At 41.3% G+C, this 17,494-nt stretch overlaps 1 protein-coding gene across 2 annotated transcripts in view; it reads left to right on the top strand.

Annotated features, from left to right (window-relative positions):
- LOC125459704 (11-beta-hydroxysteroid dehydrogenase type 2-like) overlaps positions 1–15,084 on the top strand; it is a 50,845-nt gene extending 35,761 nt beyond the window's left edge. Inside the window, exons 3-4 of one of the 2 annotated variants that reach the window (XM_059651630.1) lie at positions 7,469–7,606; positions 13,331–15,084. In XM_059651630.1, the coding sequence (XP_059507613.1) occupies positions 7,469–7,606; positions 13,331–13,683 (491 nt within the window). In that variant the 3' untranslated portion in view covers positions 13,684–15,084. The remainder of the gene's footprint in view (positions 1–7,468; positions 7,607–13,330) is intronic. The other variant, XM_048546443.1, reaches the window with a different exon arrangement.
- The last annotated feature ends 2,410 nt before the right edge of the window (positions 15,085–17,494 follow it).

The following is a 17,494-nucleotide window of genomic DNA, read 5'->3' on the forward strand; positions in this document are numbered from 1 at the left end:
CCTGAAACCTTGATTCCACTATAGAAGGGCTATATTTTAATCCCTACATGGCCCATTCACATTAGGTGTTATTATCCTGTCCTTGAACAATCACAATTCTAGTTAGCTCAGGGAGGAAAATCTCTCAACTTGAAATCTCATAATATGTTGCATTTCCTAAGAAAATATTTCAGCAAAAGCTATCTGGTTCTGTGGTTAGTTGTACACTAAAATGTGTCTAATTTACTCATTTGGATTATATTCACCATACAACTCATATCTCCAAGTACCTTGTGATATTAAGTGCGAAATGTATTTCTACAAGTTCAAAAGCACAGGAACTCATTCAAGTTTGAAATCTCAAGTGATCCTTAGAATCATCTCACTAAGAGCCATTTAAATTATTGATATTTATCTATGCACAGTTGCCAATATTTGCACATGGCCTTTAGGCTTGAGAACTTGCAACTGATGAGCCAACTTTATTTCAGATAACTGAAATGATTTGCCTATCAAACTGATCGATTTACAACCCTGTCTGCTGAACATGGTCACTTAATAAATGTTCAAGAAAATCTCATGAGTACTTTCAGATGAACGTTATGTGCCCACATAAGCAGTCACCCAAATTCACATCTGCACTGCAAATGCACTTTTGGACATTAGATGAAAGGTTCCATTAAAGAACTGCTTTCCTGAGCAGTTTTAGAACTCCATGCATCTTACAGAGGAGCAAGGGATTAGCACTCACTATTGCAGTTCAATTGATCAGTCCGGTGTGCAAACAGTAACTGTCATTCTCTTTTAGGGTATTTTCTCATTTATTGCTGCTGAATTTGTTAAGGTTTTATTTACCCTAGTAATCAATCCACGTTTTCATCAAGACATGTGCAATATAGTGGAATGATGAAGATATTTAGGGTGAGCATTCTGGCTAGTTGGTTATAAATTGGAAACTATCTGGATGTATTTAAAGGGAATCTGGGTAAGTATAACAAGAGAGAGGAGTGGAGAGATATGCAGCTAGAATTCAATGAAGTAGAAAGGAAAATCGCTCATGTGGGGCTCAAGCATCAATATAGACCAGTCCGGCTAAATGGCCTCTTTCTGCCTCAAATGTAATCCTATATCCTGATTTCTCGGAGAGGTGGAGACGACATAGACCAGAAACAGAAGAAAATGGCATGATGAGTGAGGCCACAAGGACTGGAGAGGCTGCTGTATAAGTGTGTGGTGTGACTAGCGTAAGATATGAATACAGGGATATGGAATTTTCTCTGGGAGACAGAGCAGAGGTCAAAAACGAACTGTGTGATGGTGTGAACCAATGGCATTTTGTGCAAGTTGAACTTTGCATCAGGTGGAACACTGGAGGCTAATGAGAATACTGCAGTGGTGACACTTGAGGGATGAAAATATAGATCAGGGTGTGACCAGTGGGAAGCTGAGACCACCCAGTGGCAGACATTTACAGAGTTTGTGCCCATCCTAATTGTTTGTGTATATGTACCTTTTACATTAATGAAAAGACAAATAAACATAAGACTTGTAATTGTGCAGTGCTTTTCACAACCACCAGATGTTTCAAGGTGTTCTTTGAAGTGTAGTCATTGCTATAATGTAGGACATGAGGAAGCTGCCTGAACAACCTGGCTCCCACAAACAGCTGTATGGAAATGACGAGATAGTCATGAGTGATGTTGACTGAGGGGTAAACATTGACCAGGACACCAGGGGTAAGTTCTCTACCCTCCTTCTATACAAATCTTTGGTGTACACACGAGCAGGCCAATGGCAAGATGTGCACTTTGTTGTGATCCAGCCCTAGAGTGAGACTTGAACCCAGAGTTTTACATATGAGAGTATAGCCAGTTGAGACGTACATATATATCAGGAAATCACAAGGGCGAATTTCAGACTGAGCAGCTACAACATGCTGAAAGAGTTTTTGGAGCCGTCGGTGCCAGCATATTGTTAGATCCAGTCACGGAATTCAGCCAGCCTAAGCATTCTGTCAATGAGAAGCATCGTAACTGTTGTTAAGGTCATTTCTAACTCACAGCAAGAGTCATGTAGGTTGGAAGCTTTACAACCAGCTGTTGTTCATCGCAAGGGACCCTAAGGAACAGCCTGTAGCATACAGGTAAAGTGGTTGGAGGTGTATGTTTGGAAAGGCCTATGGGAGGGTTGGCTAGGCTGGATGCCCATGGAAAGGCATGGTCCAAATTTATTCTTGGCTCCAGGGAAAGAAAAGCTAATTAGTTGATTCTTTGGAACCTCTTCCACCTGTAGCTGTTCTTGCTGATAGATTGACTTGATCACAATCCCAAGATAGCTTCTCTAGAAAGGCACAATGTTCAAAATTCTGATTGGTTCCCAATCGCACAATCACAGCTCAAACACTATCACTGAGATATCCACAATTCTGACTTTTACAATATGGTGTAGACTGAGCAATGGCTGTATACTTGGCAGGTGCTGCTGGGTTTGTGGAGTTTTTGGCCAACAATTAGCCAACAGCTTGCTAAGGAAAGATGTCATCTCAGAATAGGCACGGAAATTGCACTTTAAGTAATGGAAGCTGGTTGCAGTGTCGTTACCAATTGGTTAGCCAGAGGGACTGGGACAACTATGCCCTGTAAAATCCAGTTATCTAGGGTAGGTGAAACTCCTGGTGTTTCATTCTATATAAAATAGCACAGTCTGTCCCTGTTAGACCCTTTGAAAACTGATTAGGTTTGGGATTTTGAAAGGAAGTACAACTTATGACATGTAATTTGTTCTCGTTGACCTGCATTCATCTCTTTACAAAGTTTGGGATAAGAGAATGTATTACCCAATTTCTGGTCATGAAATCAGAAGACACACATCACCAGGTTTATAGTCCAACAGGTTTATTTGAAATCATTTATTGGAAATCACAAGCTTTCATAGCACTGCTCCCTTGTCAGGTAAAGTGGAAGGAAGCATACAGGCATAGAATTTATAGGCAGAGAGATCTAAGGACAGCACAAATAGTGTAACAAGTCTCTGCAGATGATCAAAAGTATCAGATGGTATGAGTAAAGTGTCAATAGCTGAAATCACATGGAATTCGGGATGGGCTGCCTAGATGGATACAAAACTGGCTTCGTAAGAGAAGACAGAGGGTAGTGGTGGAAGGGTGTTTTTCAGAATGGAGACTGGTAACTCGTGGTGTTCCATAAGGATCAGTCTTAAGTCCTCTGTTGTTTGTAGCATATGTAAATGATTTTGCAGAAAATGTGGGTGGTCTGATTAGTAAGTTTGCAGATGACACAAAAATTGGTGAAGTTGCTGATAGTGCTGATGATTGAGTGGAAATGATACAACAGGATGTAGATAGATAGGCAACTTGCGGTTGTTGACTTGTTCACTGAGCTGGTAAGTTTGTTCACAGACATTTCATCACCATACCAGGTAACATCATCAGTGCGCTTCTGGTGAAGCATTGGTGTTCTGTCCCACTTGCTATTTATGCGTCTCGTTTTGCTGGGGTGGGTGGTATCATTTCCAGATTTGTTTCTTGGTCGTTGGTATATGGGGTCCAGCTCTAAATGATTGTTAATGGAATTCCAGTTTGAGTGCCAGGCCTCCAGGAATTCTTGTGCATGTCCTCGGATGGCTATGTTGTCCCAGTCGAGTTGGTGTCCCTCTTTGTCCATGTGTTTTGAAATGAGTGCAGTTGGCCGTGTCTCTTGGTAGCTAGTTGGTGTTTGTAAATCCTGATGGCTAGTCTCCATCTGGTTTGCCCTATGTAATGTTTTTGGCCATTTTTGCATGGTATCTTGTAAATAACATTGGTTCTGTTAGTTGTGGTTGTCGGATCCTTTGTTCTTGTCAGTAGCTGTCATAGTGTCACTGTCGGTTTGTGGGCTACCATGATTCCTAGGGGTCGGAGTAATCTGGTGGTCATTTCAGATATGCCCTTAATATATGTTAGGGTGACTAGTGTCTCTGGACTTGTTGCGTCTTCCTGTTGTGGTCTGTTGTGTATCGGTAGACTATGCTTTTTGGGTAACCATTGTTTCTAAAGGTGCTGTATACGTATTCTTCCTCGGCTTTGCATGGCTCCGGGGTGCTGCAGTGTGTTGCAGCTCACTTGAACAGTGTTTTGGTGCAGCTTCATTTGTGGGTATTGGGATGATTGCTATTGTAGTTGAATACCTGATCCGTATGGGTGGCCTTCCTGTGTACACTGGTCTGCAGCTCACTGTTGGCCTTACATTTGACCCCTACAGCCAGGAAGGGAAGTCTGTTGTTGTTCTCCTCTTCCCCGGTGAATTTTCTTCCAGTGAGGATAGATTCGTGACTTGGGCACAGAAATAGCAGATGGAGTTTAATCCTGACAAATGCAAGGTTTTGGGGGATCAAATTTAGGTCGTGTGAATTATACTGAAAATGGCAGAAGCCTTAGGAACATTGACATATGGACAGATCTGGGTGTGCAGGCCCACAGTTCCCTAAAAGTGGCAACACACATGGCCCAGGTGCTTAAGAAGGCATATTGCATTGCTTGCCTTCGTTGGCCGAGGTATGAAGTACAAGATTTGGCAAAGCATGTTTAAGAGGCATCTGGATGATTACATGAATCGGGAGGGAATGAAGGGAAATGGACCAAATAAGGGCGGAAAGTTTGTTTTTTAGATTAGTTAGGACATGATGGTTGGTACAGGCTTGAAGGGCCCATTCCTATGCTGTACTTCTGTGTTGTTCTTTTAAATAGCAAGTGAAGGGATGATCTATGATCCAATTAATTGAGGCAGGGAGATAACTACAAAAAGGTTAAAAATAAGATGGCGCTGAAGAATAAACCAAAAAGCTGGAATAACATGATAGGTATAAGAGTTGCATGCCAAGAGTCTAACCAAAGTAACAAGTAATCCAAAACTGTACAAACTAATTAAGGTAATGAGATTGTATCAAGTTATGAAGTTGATGTTGTCAAAACAGGACAGGAAGAAAGATTTTACAGGTACACACTGGTGTTTTGGTGTCACGTTTAGCACGACATGAATCCAAGATCATGGTAAAAGCCGTCTTCATGGGTACGGACCTTGGCTATTAATTTCTGCTTGGTGACTCTGCATTGTTTTGTATCTCAAAGTTCACCTTGGAGAATGCTTACCCGAATACCGGAGGCTGAATGTCCTTGACCACTGAAGTGGTCCCCGACTGGGAGGGAATATTCCTGTCTGTCAATTGTTGGACAATGTTGGACTGAGTCAAACGAGTACCTACCATGCACGTGGTGAGTGGTGTTCCAATGTGTGATGATAGTATCCACAAATGACACATAAAGATGTTGAAAGGTGCCCTCATAAGAACAGGATATGATGCTCAACACCTTGATTGTCAGTTCAGACTCGCCACAGCAAATAATTGCAATGACCTCCTCAGAAGACAGACACGGGACACGACCGATAGAGTACCCTTCGTCGTCTAGTACTTCCCCAGATTGGAGAAACAATGCTATGTCCTTTGCAGCCTTCAATATGTCACCGTTGATGATAAAAATCTTGCCAATGTCATCCCTACACCTCTGCTTCTAGCCTTCAAGCAACTGCCAAGACTTAGGCCATCATTCGCAGCAAACTATCCAGCCTTTAGGAAAACAGCGACCACAACACCATACAACCCCGCCATGGCAACCTCTGCAAGATATATCAGATCAACAACATGGATACTATCATGGGAACACCACCCAACACGGACATGACAGATACTCATGTGACTCGGCCAATGTTGTCTATCTCATACACTGCAGCAAGGATGCCCCGAGGCATGGTATATTGGCGAGACTACGCAGACGCTACAACAATGGATGAATGGACATCATGCAACTATCGCCAGATAGGAATGTTCTCTCCCAGTCAGGGAACACTTCAGTGATCAAGGGTGTTCAGCCTCCGATATTCATGTAAACATCCTCCAAGACGGACTTTGTGATGTGCAACAATGCAGAATCGCTGAATAGAGATAGACAGCCAAGTTCCATGCCCATGAAGACAGCCTTTAGCGTGATCTTGAGTTCATGTCATGCTACATGCGACCCTAGCACACAGGTCTGTATCTGTAAAATCTTCCTCACTGTCGTGTTTTGACACCGTCACTTTGATAACTTTTTATATTCTCAGTATCTTAATTAGTTTGTACAGCTTTGGAGTACTTGTTACTTTGGTTAGACTCTTGGCATGCAACTGTTACACCTATCATGTTATTCCAGCCTTTTGGTTTGTCTCCAGCACCATCTTATTTTTAATTTTTTGAATTTATCTCTCCGCCTCAATTAGTTGGACCATAGGTCATATCTTCACTTGCTGTTCAGCTGTTGACACTCGGCACACCATTTGCACTATCATCTGATCTCTCCGCCTTTAAAGTCTGCTTCCCTCACTTCATTCAACGAAGAAGCAGTGCTTCAAAAGCTTGTGATTTCAAATGAACCTGTTGGACTGCAACCTGGTGATGTGTGACTTCTGACCCTGTCCACTCCAGTCCAACAGAGGTACCTCCATATCTAGGTCATGAGAGACATTGTTTCATGACCTGCTCTTGCCCATTCATGTCGGAGTGGACAGCAGAGAAATGTTGTGCAGCCATCCAGTCTACATGTTTGTAGTCTCTGGCTGAACAGATTGAATTATTCTTTGTTTGCCTCTGTAAACTAGCTCAGTGCTCAACAAAGGGGCAGATTAATATTGTTTTGTCACCATATGGTGTTGTCAGGCTGCTTTTCTTAAAAACAAGCTATCTACCCTAAAATAGTGCTGCACTGACGCATTCTGCTGCACTTTAAATACTGGCAAAAGTAACATCAGGGCAAGGAGAGGGCCCCAGGCTGACATTTTGCGGCATTGGATGTATTAGTGCTAGAGGTAGGCAGAAGGAGAAATGGCAGAGTCTGTCAGGGGCCCAGGAGGCCCTTAAGGAATGTTCCCTTTTGGCTTGAAAATGTTGTCTGGTTTCTAGACAGTGGTCATTGTATATGGCTGCATTGCCATCTGTCTGATTCTTGCACAAAATCAGTGAAACAAGGTTGAAAACATATTGAGAACCTGCTATTTCTCCATTCTCCCAAACCCGTCCCAGAAAATCCAATAGCACAAAAGGCTTAGGAGAGACAGAAAATGACTGGTCGCCATGAGGACAGCAGCAAAAATTCTTTGTAATTTGTTTGAAAGGTTCAGCAACCTTGATTTTCTTCAATTTTTATAAATAGAAGAGTTAAATTGAAACAACATACATATAAAACCAATATATAGTGGTACAATATAATAAACTCTCAGTCACACAAAATCCAAGTAATTGAGCTAAGGAATAACATTCAGAAATTGAAAGACACAAATGCATCCCAGGAACTCCTGCAGTGAGCTTTAATTAGTTTATTGTATCTTGATTCACTTGAGGATGAATTAGAAGTGTAAGTGCCTTGCATTCTAACCAGTCTCTTGACTGATATGGTTCACAGGGGAACTACCATTGGGAAGCATGTCAGCATATGGAGCATCCAAAGCAGCACTAGAGTTTTTTTCAGACATTTTGCGTCAAGAAATGAAACCCTGGGGAGTAAAAATATCCATCATCCAACCTGGTGCCACCAAAACAGGTAAAATATTTTGTATTTAATTAGAACAGCAAATGCACCAAACAACAACTTGCATTCATAATGTATTTAGAACATAATAGGTATCCCAAGGACTTCACAGAGGAATGAATGGGTACTGCCTAGTTTGTAAAAAGCGCTCTCCAGATGAAGAGGCTATTAAGATAATTAGCTGAAGTGGTATGAGGCACTGGTAGCAGATAGATAGCTAAGAGGTTGAAAGCTGTACACTAGTGGAGATAGGTGCAAAGGGGATTCAAAGAAGTACTGGAACTCAGTTTAAGTGACAATGATGGGCAAACAGAGTTTAATAGTTGCCAGGGTGCTGATGGTTGCCAGTCTGAGTTTGTATAGAATGGAACTTGAAGGACCTTTTCAGCAAGTTGTTGAAGTATGCATGAATCAGAGGCAAGAAGGTGGAGTTTTTGGCTATAGTTAAATAACATGCTACAATTTTCCTGATATTTAATTGGAGATATTTTGTCCAATTGAATGTTGGAAAAGTGAAGCCATTGTTCTTATGCCTGCGTTTCAATCTCATTTCCGTAGTTATTTACTTCATGCTTCTCCCTAACAATGACTTCAGAGTATACCAGACTGTTCACATCAAAGATCCTCAGACAGCACCTTCTAAACCCATGACCACTTCCATCTAGAAGAAGAAGGGCAGCAGACATTTGGGAACACCACCACATTCAAGTTCCCCTCCAAGCCACTCACTATCCTGACTTGGAAATATGTTGCAGTTCCTTCACTGTCACTGGGCCAAAATCCTGAAATTCCCTCTCTAACGGCATTGTTGGTCAACCCTCAGAAGGTAGACTGCATTAGTTCAAGAAAGCAGCTCACCACCACTTTCTTAAGGGCAACTAGGGATGGGCAATAAATTCTGGCCAGCCCACATCCCACAAATGAATATTTTTTAAAATTGTGGTTTTGCTTTCAGCTGCTTTGGCCCTAGGCTCTGCATGTCCTTCTTAAATTTCTTCTGACAGCTACCTCCATTTCTTCCTTTAAGGTGCATCTTAAAACCTACATCACCTGTCTCCCAATATTGTCTCTGTGGCTGGGAAGAGTCTTGAGATGCTTAATTACAGAAAAAGTACTGTATTAATTGAAGTTGTTGTTGGAGGAAACTTCTTTCTGACTCACCTGACTTGAAGGCAGATAAGTAGTTAAACAACAGAGATGTGGTGATGGGGTTGTGAGCAATAGTGGGGATGTAAAGGTTGATATTGTCAGCATTAATGCACAATCTAATTCTGCAGCTAAATGTAAGGTGCAAGTGAGACAAAGGAATGATAGACAGAATCTTTGTTACTGTCGAGATGGAAGAATCAGAATAACTTGTTTCAATGTAATAGCTACTTTGGGAAAGAAAGGAGTAGAATCAAGTAAGAACAGTCCCGCAAAGGCAGAACATGGAGGAGGAGTGGAAGTTGACAATGGAGTTATCAACCACATTGAATATTGCAAAGAAACCACAATAACAAAGAATGACATTGACTAGAGTGTTCTTAGTGGTGTGTGCAGGGAACAAGGTAGATTGAAAGGATTCAAAAATTGAAAATCGAATTTTGGGACAAGTGGCATGAAACTGGTTGGAACATGCTGAAAGAACTTGGATGGCACCATGACTAGCACTGCAGTCTCACAGCACCAGGGATCTGGGTTCAATTCTAGCTTTGGCAACAGTCTGTGTGAACCATAGAGAATCCCTACAGTGTGGAAACAGGCCCTTTGGCCCAATAAGTCTGCACTGACCTTCAGAGCATCCCACGCAGAGCCATCCTCCTATAACCTCACCTAATCTACACATTCCTGAACACTTCGGGCAATCTAGCATGGCCACTCCACCTAACCTGCACACCTTTGGACTGTGGGAGCGAACCGGAGCACCGGGAGGAAACCCACGCAGACACAGGGAGAATGTGCAAACTCCACACATACAGTTGCCCGAGGCTGGAATCGAACCCGGTTCCCTGGTGCTGTGAGGTAACAGTGCTAACCACTGAGTCACCGTGCCACCCGTGAAGTTTACACATTCTCACTTGTGTCTCCCTGCAGCTTTTCTAGTTTCCTCCCATAGTCCAAAGATGTGCAGGGTAGGTGGATTGGCCATGCTAAATTGCCTGTAGTGTCCAGAGATATGTAGGTTAAGCAGGTTAGCCATGGTAACAGGGTTTACAGGGATGGGGTGGGTCTGGCTGGTGCAGGCTTAATGGGCAAATAGACCCCTTCTGCACCGTAGAGGATTCTATGATGATGTGTATGGTGAAGAGTTTTAGCAAAGATTTGCACCTCGGATTGTGGGTGAGGTCGTTGACTTGCTTGCCGAGCTGGCTTGTTTTCGTTCAGACATTTTGTCACCATGCTAGGCAACATTGTCAGTGGACCCTCTGATGAAGCGGTGTTATTCTACTCCGCTTGGAATACATACTGTTTGGTCTGTTATGGTGAGTACTGTCATTTCTGGTTTTGATTTGTATGGGTTTGTTTATGGAGTCCAATTCTATGTGTTTATTGATAGCATTACGGGTGGAGAACCATGCCTCTAGGAATTCTTGTGCATGTCTATGTGTAGCTTGGGCTACTATAGTTACCTTTCTTCTCCCCCACCATGGGGAGGCGATGGCCTAGTGATCGTGTTGCTGGGCTGTTAATCCAGACACCCAGATAACATTCTGGGGACCCTGGTTTGAATCCCACCATGGCAGATGGTGGGACTTGAATTCAATAAATATCTGGAATTAAGAATCTAATGATGACTGTGGATCCATTGTCGATTGTCAGGAAAAACCTATCTGTTTCACCAAAGTCCTTTCGGGAAAGAAGCTGCCATCCGTACCTGGGCAATTAGGGATCACAATAAATGCTGGCCTAGCCATGATTGAATAAAGAAAGTTAAACTGATGGCCTTCATTGTCTGAGTGTACCGATACTAGGGAGAGTTCATCATGCCATTTTACTGCTAGTTGATGTTCACGTATTCTGATGTCTAGTTTCCTTCCTGTTTGTCCGATGTAATGTTTGTGGCAGTTGTTGCATGGTATTTTGTAAACCACGTTGGTTCTGCATGTTGTGGAAATGGGGTCTTTAATTCTTGTGAGTGTTTGTCATTGAGTGGCTGTGGGCCCGTGTGCTACTATGAATCGTCATGGTCTTAGGAATCTTGTCAGTCCTGATATGTCCTTGATATAGGGCGATGTGGCCGGTGTGTTAGGGCATACTGTGTCCTCCTTTTGTTGTCTGTTCAGTAGGCATCTGTGGATGAAGTTGCAGGGATATCCATTCATAGCGAAGATTTTGTGTAGGTGCTCTTCCTCTTTCCTGTGTAGTTCTGGAGTGTTGCAGTGTGTTGTGGCCTGTTCAACTAGTGTCCTAATGCAGCTTTGTTTATGGACATCGGGATAGCTGCTGTGGAAGTTGAGGATTTGGTAAGTGTATGTTGCTTTTCTGAATACTGGGGCTTAGAACTCCCCTTTGGTCATACACTCAACTCTGATGTTCAATAACGGAAGTTTATTGTTGTTTTCTTCTTCCCTTGTGAATTTAATCCCTGCGAATACATTGTTGATGAGGTAGTGGGTCTCTTCTAATTTGTTGCATTTAATAATCACAAGAACATTATAATCCTACCAGCAGACAAAGGGCACATGACCGTCGTTATGAACAAACTAGACAATGTTAAGAAAGCACAGGCATTGCTTGCAGGTACAACCACTTACCAACAGGTGGTGATAAACCCAAAACCACAGCTAGGTAATAGGATCATCTAGATACTGACGAGACTAAGGGATGCAGGGCAGATAACCAAGACGGACTACATGAGAACAAAACCAGAGGGCACGAACACCCCTAGCTTCTATGGACTTCCTAAAGTACACAAAACAGACATCCCCTCAGACCCATTGTTTCCCTAGCAGGCATGCTTTCACACAAACCGGCCAAAGACCCACAACAGAGATTGAAACACTTGGTCGATGGATCACCCCATTCCATCCAGTAAACCAAAGATTTCCTCAATACCCTTGAGAACATAAAAATCAGCGACGACGAGATTATGGGCTCCTTTGATGTCACAGCTTTATTCACATCAATTGATATCCCACTGCCCACGTTACTAGAGGAAGCAGTAACACAGACAAGCAGCTCCATCAGCAATGACAATATACTTAAACTACTAGGCCTCTGTCTTATCACACACTTTGTCTTTATTGGTCAAGTAAACAAACAGAACAACGGTAAACAATAGGGTCACCCATCTCTGGACTCATCGCAGAAGCAGTCATGCAAAGACAAGAACACACCACTCTCCTCCACATTCAACCTAAGCTATGGATCCTGTACATAGATGACACATTTGACATTATTAAATGCAACAAATTAGAAGAGACCCACCACCTCATCAACAATGTATTCACAGAGATTAAATTCACAAAGGAAGAAGAAAACAACAATCAACTTCCATTTCTGGACATCAGAGTTGAATCTATGACCAATGGGGTGTTCTAAAAGAAACCCACAGAGATCAAATCCTCAACTTCCACAGCAACCACCCCAACACCCACAAACAAAGCTGTATTAGGACACAATTTAAATGGGTTACAACATATTGCAACACTCCAGAACTATGCAGGAAAGAAGAAGAGCAGCTATAAAAAGTCTTCGCTATGAATGATATCCCCACAACTTCATCCACAGATGCCTACTAAATAGACAACGACAGGAGGACACAGTACGCCCTTACACACTGGCCACACTGCCCTACATCAAGAACATATCAGACTGACAACAAGATTCCTAAAACCACTAGGAATCATGGTGACACACAAACACACAGCCACTCTACAATGAACACTCACAAGGATTAAAGACCCAATTCACACAATATGCAGAACTAATGTGGTTTACAAATACCATGCAACGACTGCCACAAACTTTACATCGGACAGACAGGAAGGAAACTAGCCATCAGGATACGTGAACATCAACAGCAGCAAAACGGCACAACAAATTTGCCTTAATATTAGTATACTCAGACAATGAAGACCAGTGGTTTAACTGAGACAAGGTAACCATAGTAGCCCAAGCCAAACATAGACACACACAGGAATTACTAGAGGCATGGCCCTCCACCCATAATGCTATCAACAAACCCATAGAATTGGACCCCGTATACAAAACCAGACAGATCAAAATCGGAAATGATATGATTCACTATAACAGACCAGACAGTATAAATTCCAAACGGAGTAGAACAACATTACTTCATCAGAGGCTTCACTGATGATGTCACCTATCATGGTGATGAAGCATCTGTACAAGAACAAGCCAACAACCTCATGCATGGGCAAGGTTAGGTTATTTGAGCGGGTGATAATGGGAAGTTTGAAGGGGATATTAAATGATATCTGTGCAAAGTGAGCCATTGATGGTTATGAGCAAGAGATCAACCCTTTATCTAATTTTATCACATTGTATAGCAAGTGATCAAAACACTTGAAAATCTGAAGAAAATTTGACTCTGAAAATAATGAGGCAGGAGAAAAGGAAAGGAATCTTGTTTAGATTTGCTTAGGCTACAAATGTTACAAATTTGCTCAATACTTTGTTGAATACTATTTTTAGAAGTAATAACAGTCTAGTGGCTCGGTTATTAACCAACATCTGACAAGATTAATACATAAGAGAATGTGAATTATCTTTCACATTTTGTATTTAAAGCGCATGTTGGAAATGTCAACTTCTGGACACAACAACATCAAAAGCTTGTGGATGGCCTCTCTCCAGAGCTCCTTCATGATTACGGAGAAGAATATATTGATGAAATTCGACAAAGGATCATGACAATTGGTTCACTTTTCCGACAGCAAGTAGGCCCAGTCATTGACACAATTGTCACTGCTTTGTTAGCACAAAACCCAAAACCTAGATACTCCACTGAGTTTGTGATTGACGTGCTAAAAGCTCTGTACTACTTCCTGCCTTCTTTGGTCACTGATATTGTTCTTAATCAAGTTTTTATTGCTCACAGACTTTCACCAAAAGGTGCAAGAAGGGGTAACATCAGCCAGTGAAACTCTTAATGCTTGAGGCTTGCATTTTATATGTAATGCTTTCAAATGAATAAATATGTATTATGCAATTTTGCTGGTCACATTGAGTAAGCTAGTTTTATGCTGAGCTGAACATTAATGTAAAATGTAAGTGTGTTAAGTAGGAATTGTATTTTGCATCAAATAAACATAGAAAGTAAATTGGCTTGTGTAAACAGTGAATAATGATGCCTCATTAAAAGCAGTCTGTGAACACTAATACTAATTTGGTGAATGATAAAATGGATAAGGTGTGAAGTAGCACAAGGCAAAGATACTAATTGAATTAGCAGACGCAGACATGTTAGCGTCTTTTAAGATATATTTGGACAGGTACATGGATGGGCAGGGAGCAAATGGACACAGATCCTTAGAAAATAGACGATAGTTTGGACAGAGGATCTTGATCGGCGCAGGCTTGGAGGGCAGAAGGGCCTGTTCCTGTGCGGTAATCTTCTTTGTTCTCTTTGAATGTTCTTCACTGTTTCTGCAGAATGCCTCATTCCTAGATACAGTTAAAAAGGAAAACCAAATAGAGACCATTTATATTAGATCTCTGTTGTTTAGGATTAAGATTATCTGTGGATTCCTGAGGTTGTGATTGGGTTTGTACCAGAAGTAGCTGCATAGTAATGTGATTGGACAGGATCTTCCCAGGCATTCAACTACTTTTTCACACCAGCGAATCTTTTGGGAACCCAAGTGATTGGATGCCTGAGGAAAACTGACGGTGGGGCTTGAACTGATTCTTTGGGGTAACCAGAAGCCGCAAGAGAACAAATAGATAAGTTCTAGCAGGGCACGTTCCGATCTTGTGGTGCCTTAAGGCACATGATTTCCAATCATAGCCTAGCAGCTGGATACCAATGAGTCTTCGTGCTCAAACTATATTGAATCTCACTGTGGGACTTGCATACAGCTCGCACACTGCTCTGGGAGGAAATTATTGCTCAGATTTGCTGGAAACCTCTTGGAATGGGATCAAAAATCCTAAAGCAGAGAATCATATTTCATTATGCTTATTGATATAGTTGTGTGGGACTTTGTATGTGAATTAAATTTGATTTGTCTCTTGTACTTTCTTGGCATTTGTTATTGTCCTGCTCTTTTTGTCAAGGTTTCACTTTGCAAATTAAAAGCATTATAAATCAGATCCTGTGCATTAATCTTGTATTAGTCTATGAATTTCAGCCAATTTGGGGGAAAAGAGTTAAGAGAACATGCCACTTTTAATATATCCAGGCACATAAATGATTAGAATTAATTTGGCTGCAATATAATTGTGCCTTTATTGTTTAACCTGAAGATGTAAAGATCAAAGAAGTCTGGTTTTGGAAAACAAAATCAAAAGCCATTCAAAAGTTAACTACACATATTTATAAAAATTCGCCAAGCTCTTTGTGAACTGTTCTTTTTATAGAGTAATGTTGCACATAGACAGTTTAATAGTTAATAAAAGTTATGGAGCCTAACCCTGAAAGTACTGGCAACACAAACTTTTTCTTGGTGTCTCATAGAGGCTTTATCTAAAACTCCAGCAACTTGTCAGAGAGGATCAGCAAGGAGAAACCACCCATGATAACAGATTGCACTTATTGTCTGAATCAAAACAACATCTCTGTTATGCAGTGAGTCTCCTGTACTAGGTCAGAAGTCACACAACACCAGGTCATAGACTGACTGGTTGATTTTAAATCAAAAGCTTGTGATTTTAAATAAACCTGTTGGACTATAATCTGGTGTCGTGTGATTTCTGACCTTGTCCACCCCAGTCCAACACTGGCACCTCCATGTCATCTCCTTTACCAGAAATATGTATTTGCTAATGACAGTGAAGATGTGCCTGAGGAGGCTTAGCAGTGACTTACTGACAGGAATGCATTCTTCTAAGGCTTCCATACATCCACGAATCATCGCTGGTAGATAAAAAAGTCAGTATGGGCCTTTAATTCTTGTCTGTGTGCTTTTTTTAGGACTGCTTAAGAGGCAGTTTTATGTCCATAGATGCATCGGGGGAAGAATCATGGATTAACTAGAGCCAAGAATATCATGACTTTCAGCAACTGGCAAACTCCAGTAATGACTGGTCGACATCATTTAGAAGAAGTGTTGTTTTTTTCAGGGCCTTCACATCATCTGCTCACATTTGGGTGAACGGTACAACAAAGCTTTGAGAACAGGGTGGATCTCCTGTAAAGGTATGAACATTTTAAATCTGTTTGTGGGAAGTGCTAGGCCTTTTGCTTGGTAAGGACTCAGGGACCAAGGTATGACCTGTTTAATTCTTGATGTGTCACAAATGTAAGAAATTTGATGTCCCAACCCAAAGGGAGAAATGTATACGGTGGCTTCTCCATTCCATGTTTGTGTTTTCACCCCACATGTAGTGCTGAAAATATTCCTTTGAAAGTTTTGTACCTAGGTATCTTTGTACCCAGCTTTACAAGGACTGTAATGTTGATCTTTTAGCTTAATTTTTCATTTTTTTGATTTATACCCAAGATTTTGTACCTACTAATCTTAGTACATAAGTTGGCACTGGAAATAGCAACTTTGTATCCCTGAGCTTGAGTACATGTGACAATAAACCTGATTCTAATTCTAATACTTCTAGTCTTTGGATGGTATGGTGTAGTGATCCAGAGGCCAAGGCTAATGCTTTCAAGACTTGGGTTCAAATCAAATCATAGCAGCTGATGGAATTTAAATTCAATGAATGTATCCAGTTTTGTCTCAGTAATGGTGCCCGTGAAACCATAATCAATTGCCATTAAAAACCCATTTGATCTATTAATGACCTCCAGGGAAAACCATAAAATATAGGAGTAAATGTGGGATATTTGTCCCATCGAGTTGGCTTCGCCATTCAATGAGATCATGAGTGATCTGATCAACTCCACTCTACTGCCATTTCCCCTTGCTAATTGTTTAAATCCATTACTGATGAAAAATTTGACTATCTCACCCTTGAATATATTTAACAAAACAGCCTTTATCTGTTTTCCATACCTGATTTGGCCTGCATGAGATCCACAAAAACATAGTTGACTCTTAGTATCTTGAAATGGTACCTCTCGTGACTACAACCGGTTAGGGATGGTACAGATATCTCTCCTAGGATTTCCAAGATAATGCACTGTCCTCTGCAAGCCCATGATGCAATACAAGGTGAAAATGAAAATGGAAAATAGCAATGGAATCAGTTTTTCAGAAAGGAACACTGGCATGGCAGGTATTAATTCCAAAACCCTTCCACACATGGTGATGACAGCCACATTCTACAGGTCAAGGAGGTTGAGGATTGTTAAGAACAATCTTTTCAATTGTTGCCCATATTTACAATGTTGGTAATTACTTAGATCGTCACTGAATAGGAGCAGTTTGTGCTCGCAGGTACACTTAGAGAATTTTGATGTCAATCGCATTCCAAGTCAATGCCTTTGACGAGTTCAGAATGTCTCAATGTGGCTACAACCAACAGAGTGCTTTTGAAGTCTAATCACTGTACAGTATTAGTGTTGAAAATGCAATTTGCATGTAGATAGCTCCAATAAAACATTTGGGATGTTATTTTTAGTTTCATAGTGAGGAGGTGGCAATATAGCCTCATGACCCATCTGAGCAAACACTTTAATTCTCAAGCCCCGATATTCCTGAGTTCATCAAAAAAGCTAAAGATTTATTCAAGTTTCTCAAAGCCCCCAATATTCCTGTCTGATGAACTCAGAAAACACTGATCAGTTTATTTTACTTAACAAGAAACTGTCATTCATTACAAAGAAATAAGTTCTAA

Source organism: Stegostoma tigrinum, chromosome 16, assembly GCF_030684315.1.
Source record: "Stegostoma tigrinum isolate sSteTig4 chromosome 16, sSteTig4.hap1, whole genome shotgun sequence".
NCBI classification, from domain to species: Eukaryota; Metazoa; Chordata; class Chondrichthyes; order Orectolobiformes; family Stegostomatidae; genus Stegostoma; species Stegostoma tigrinum.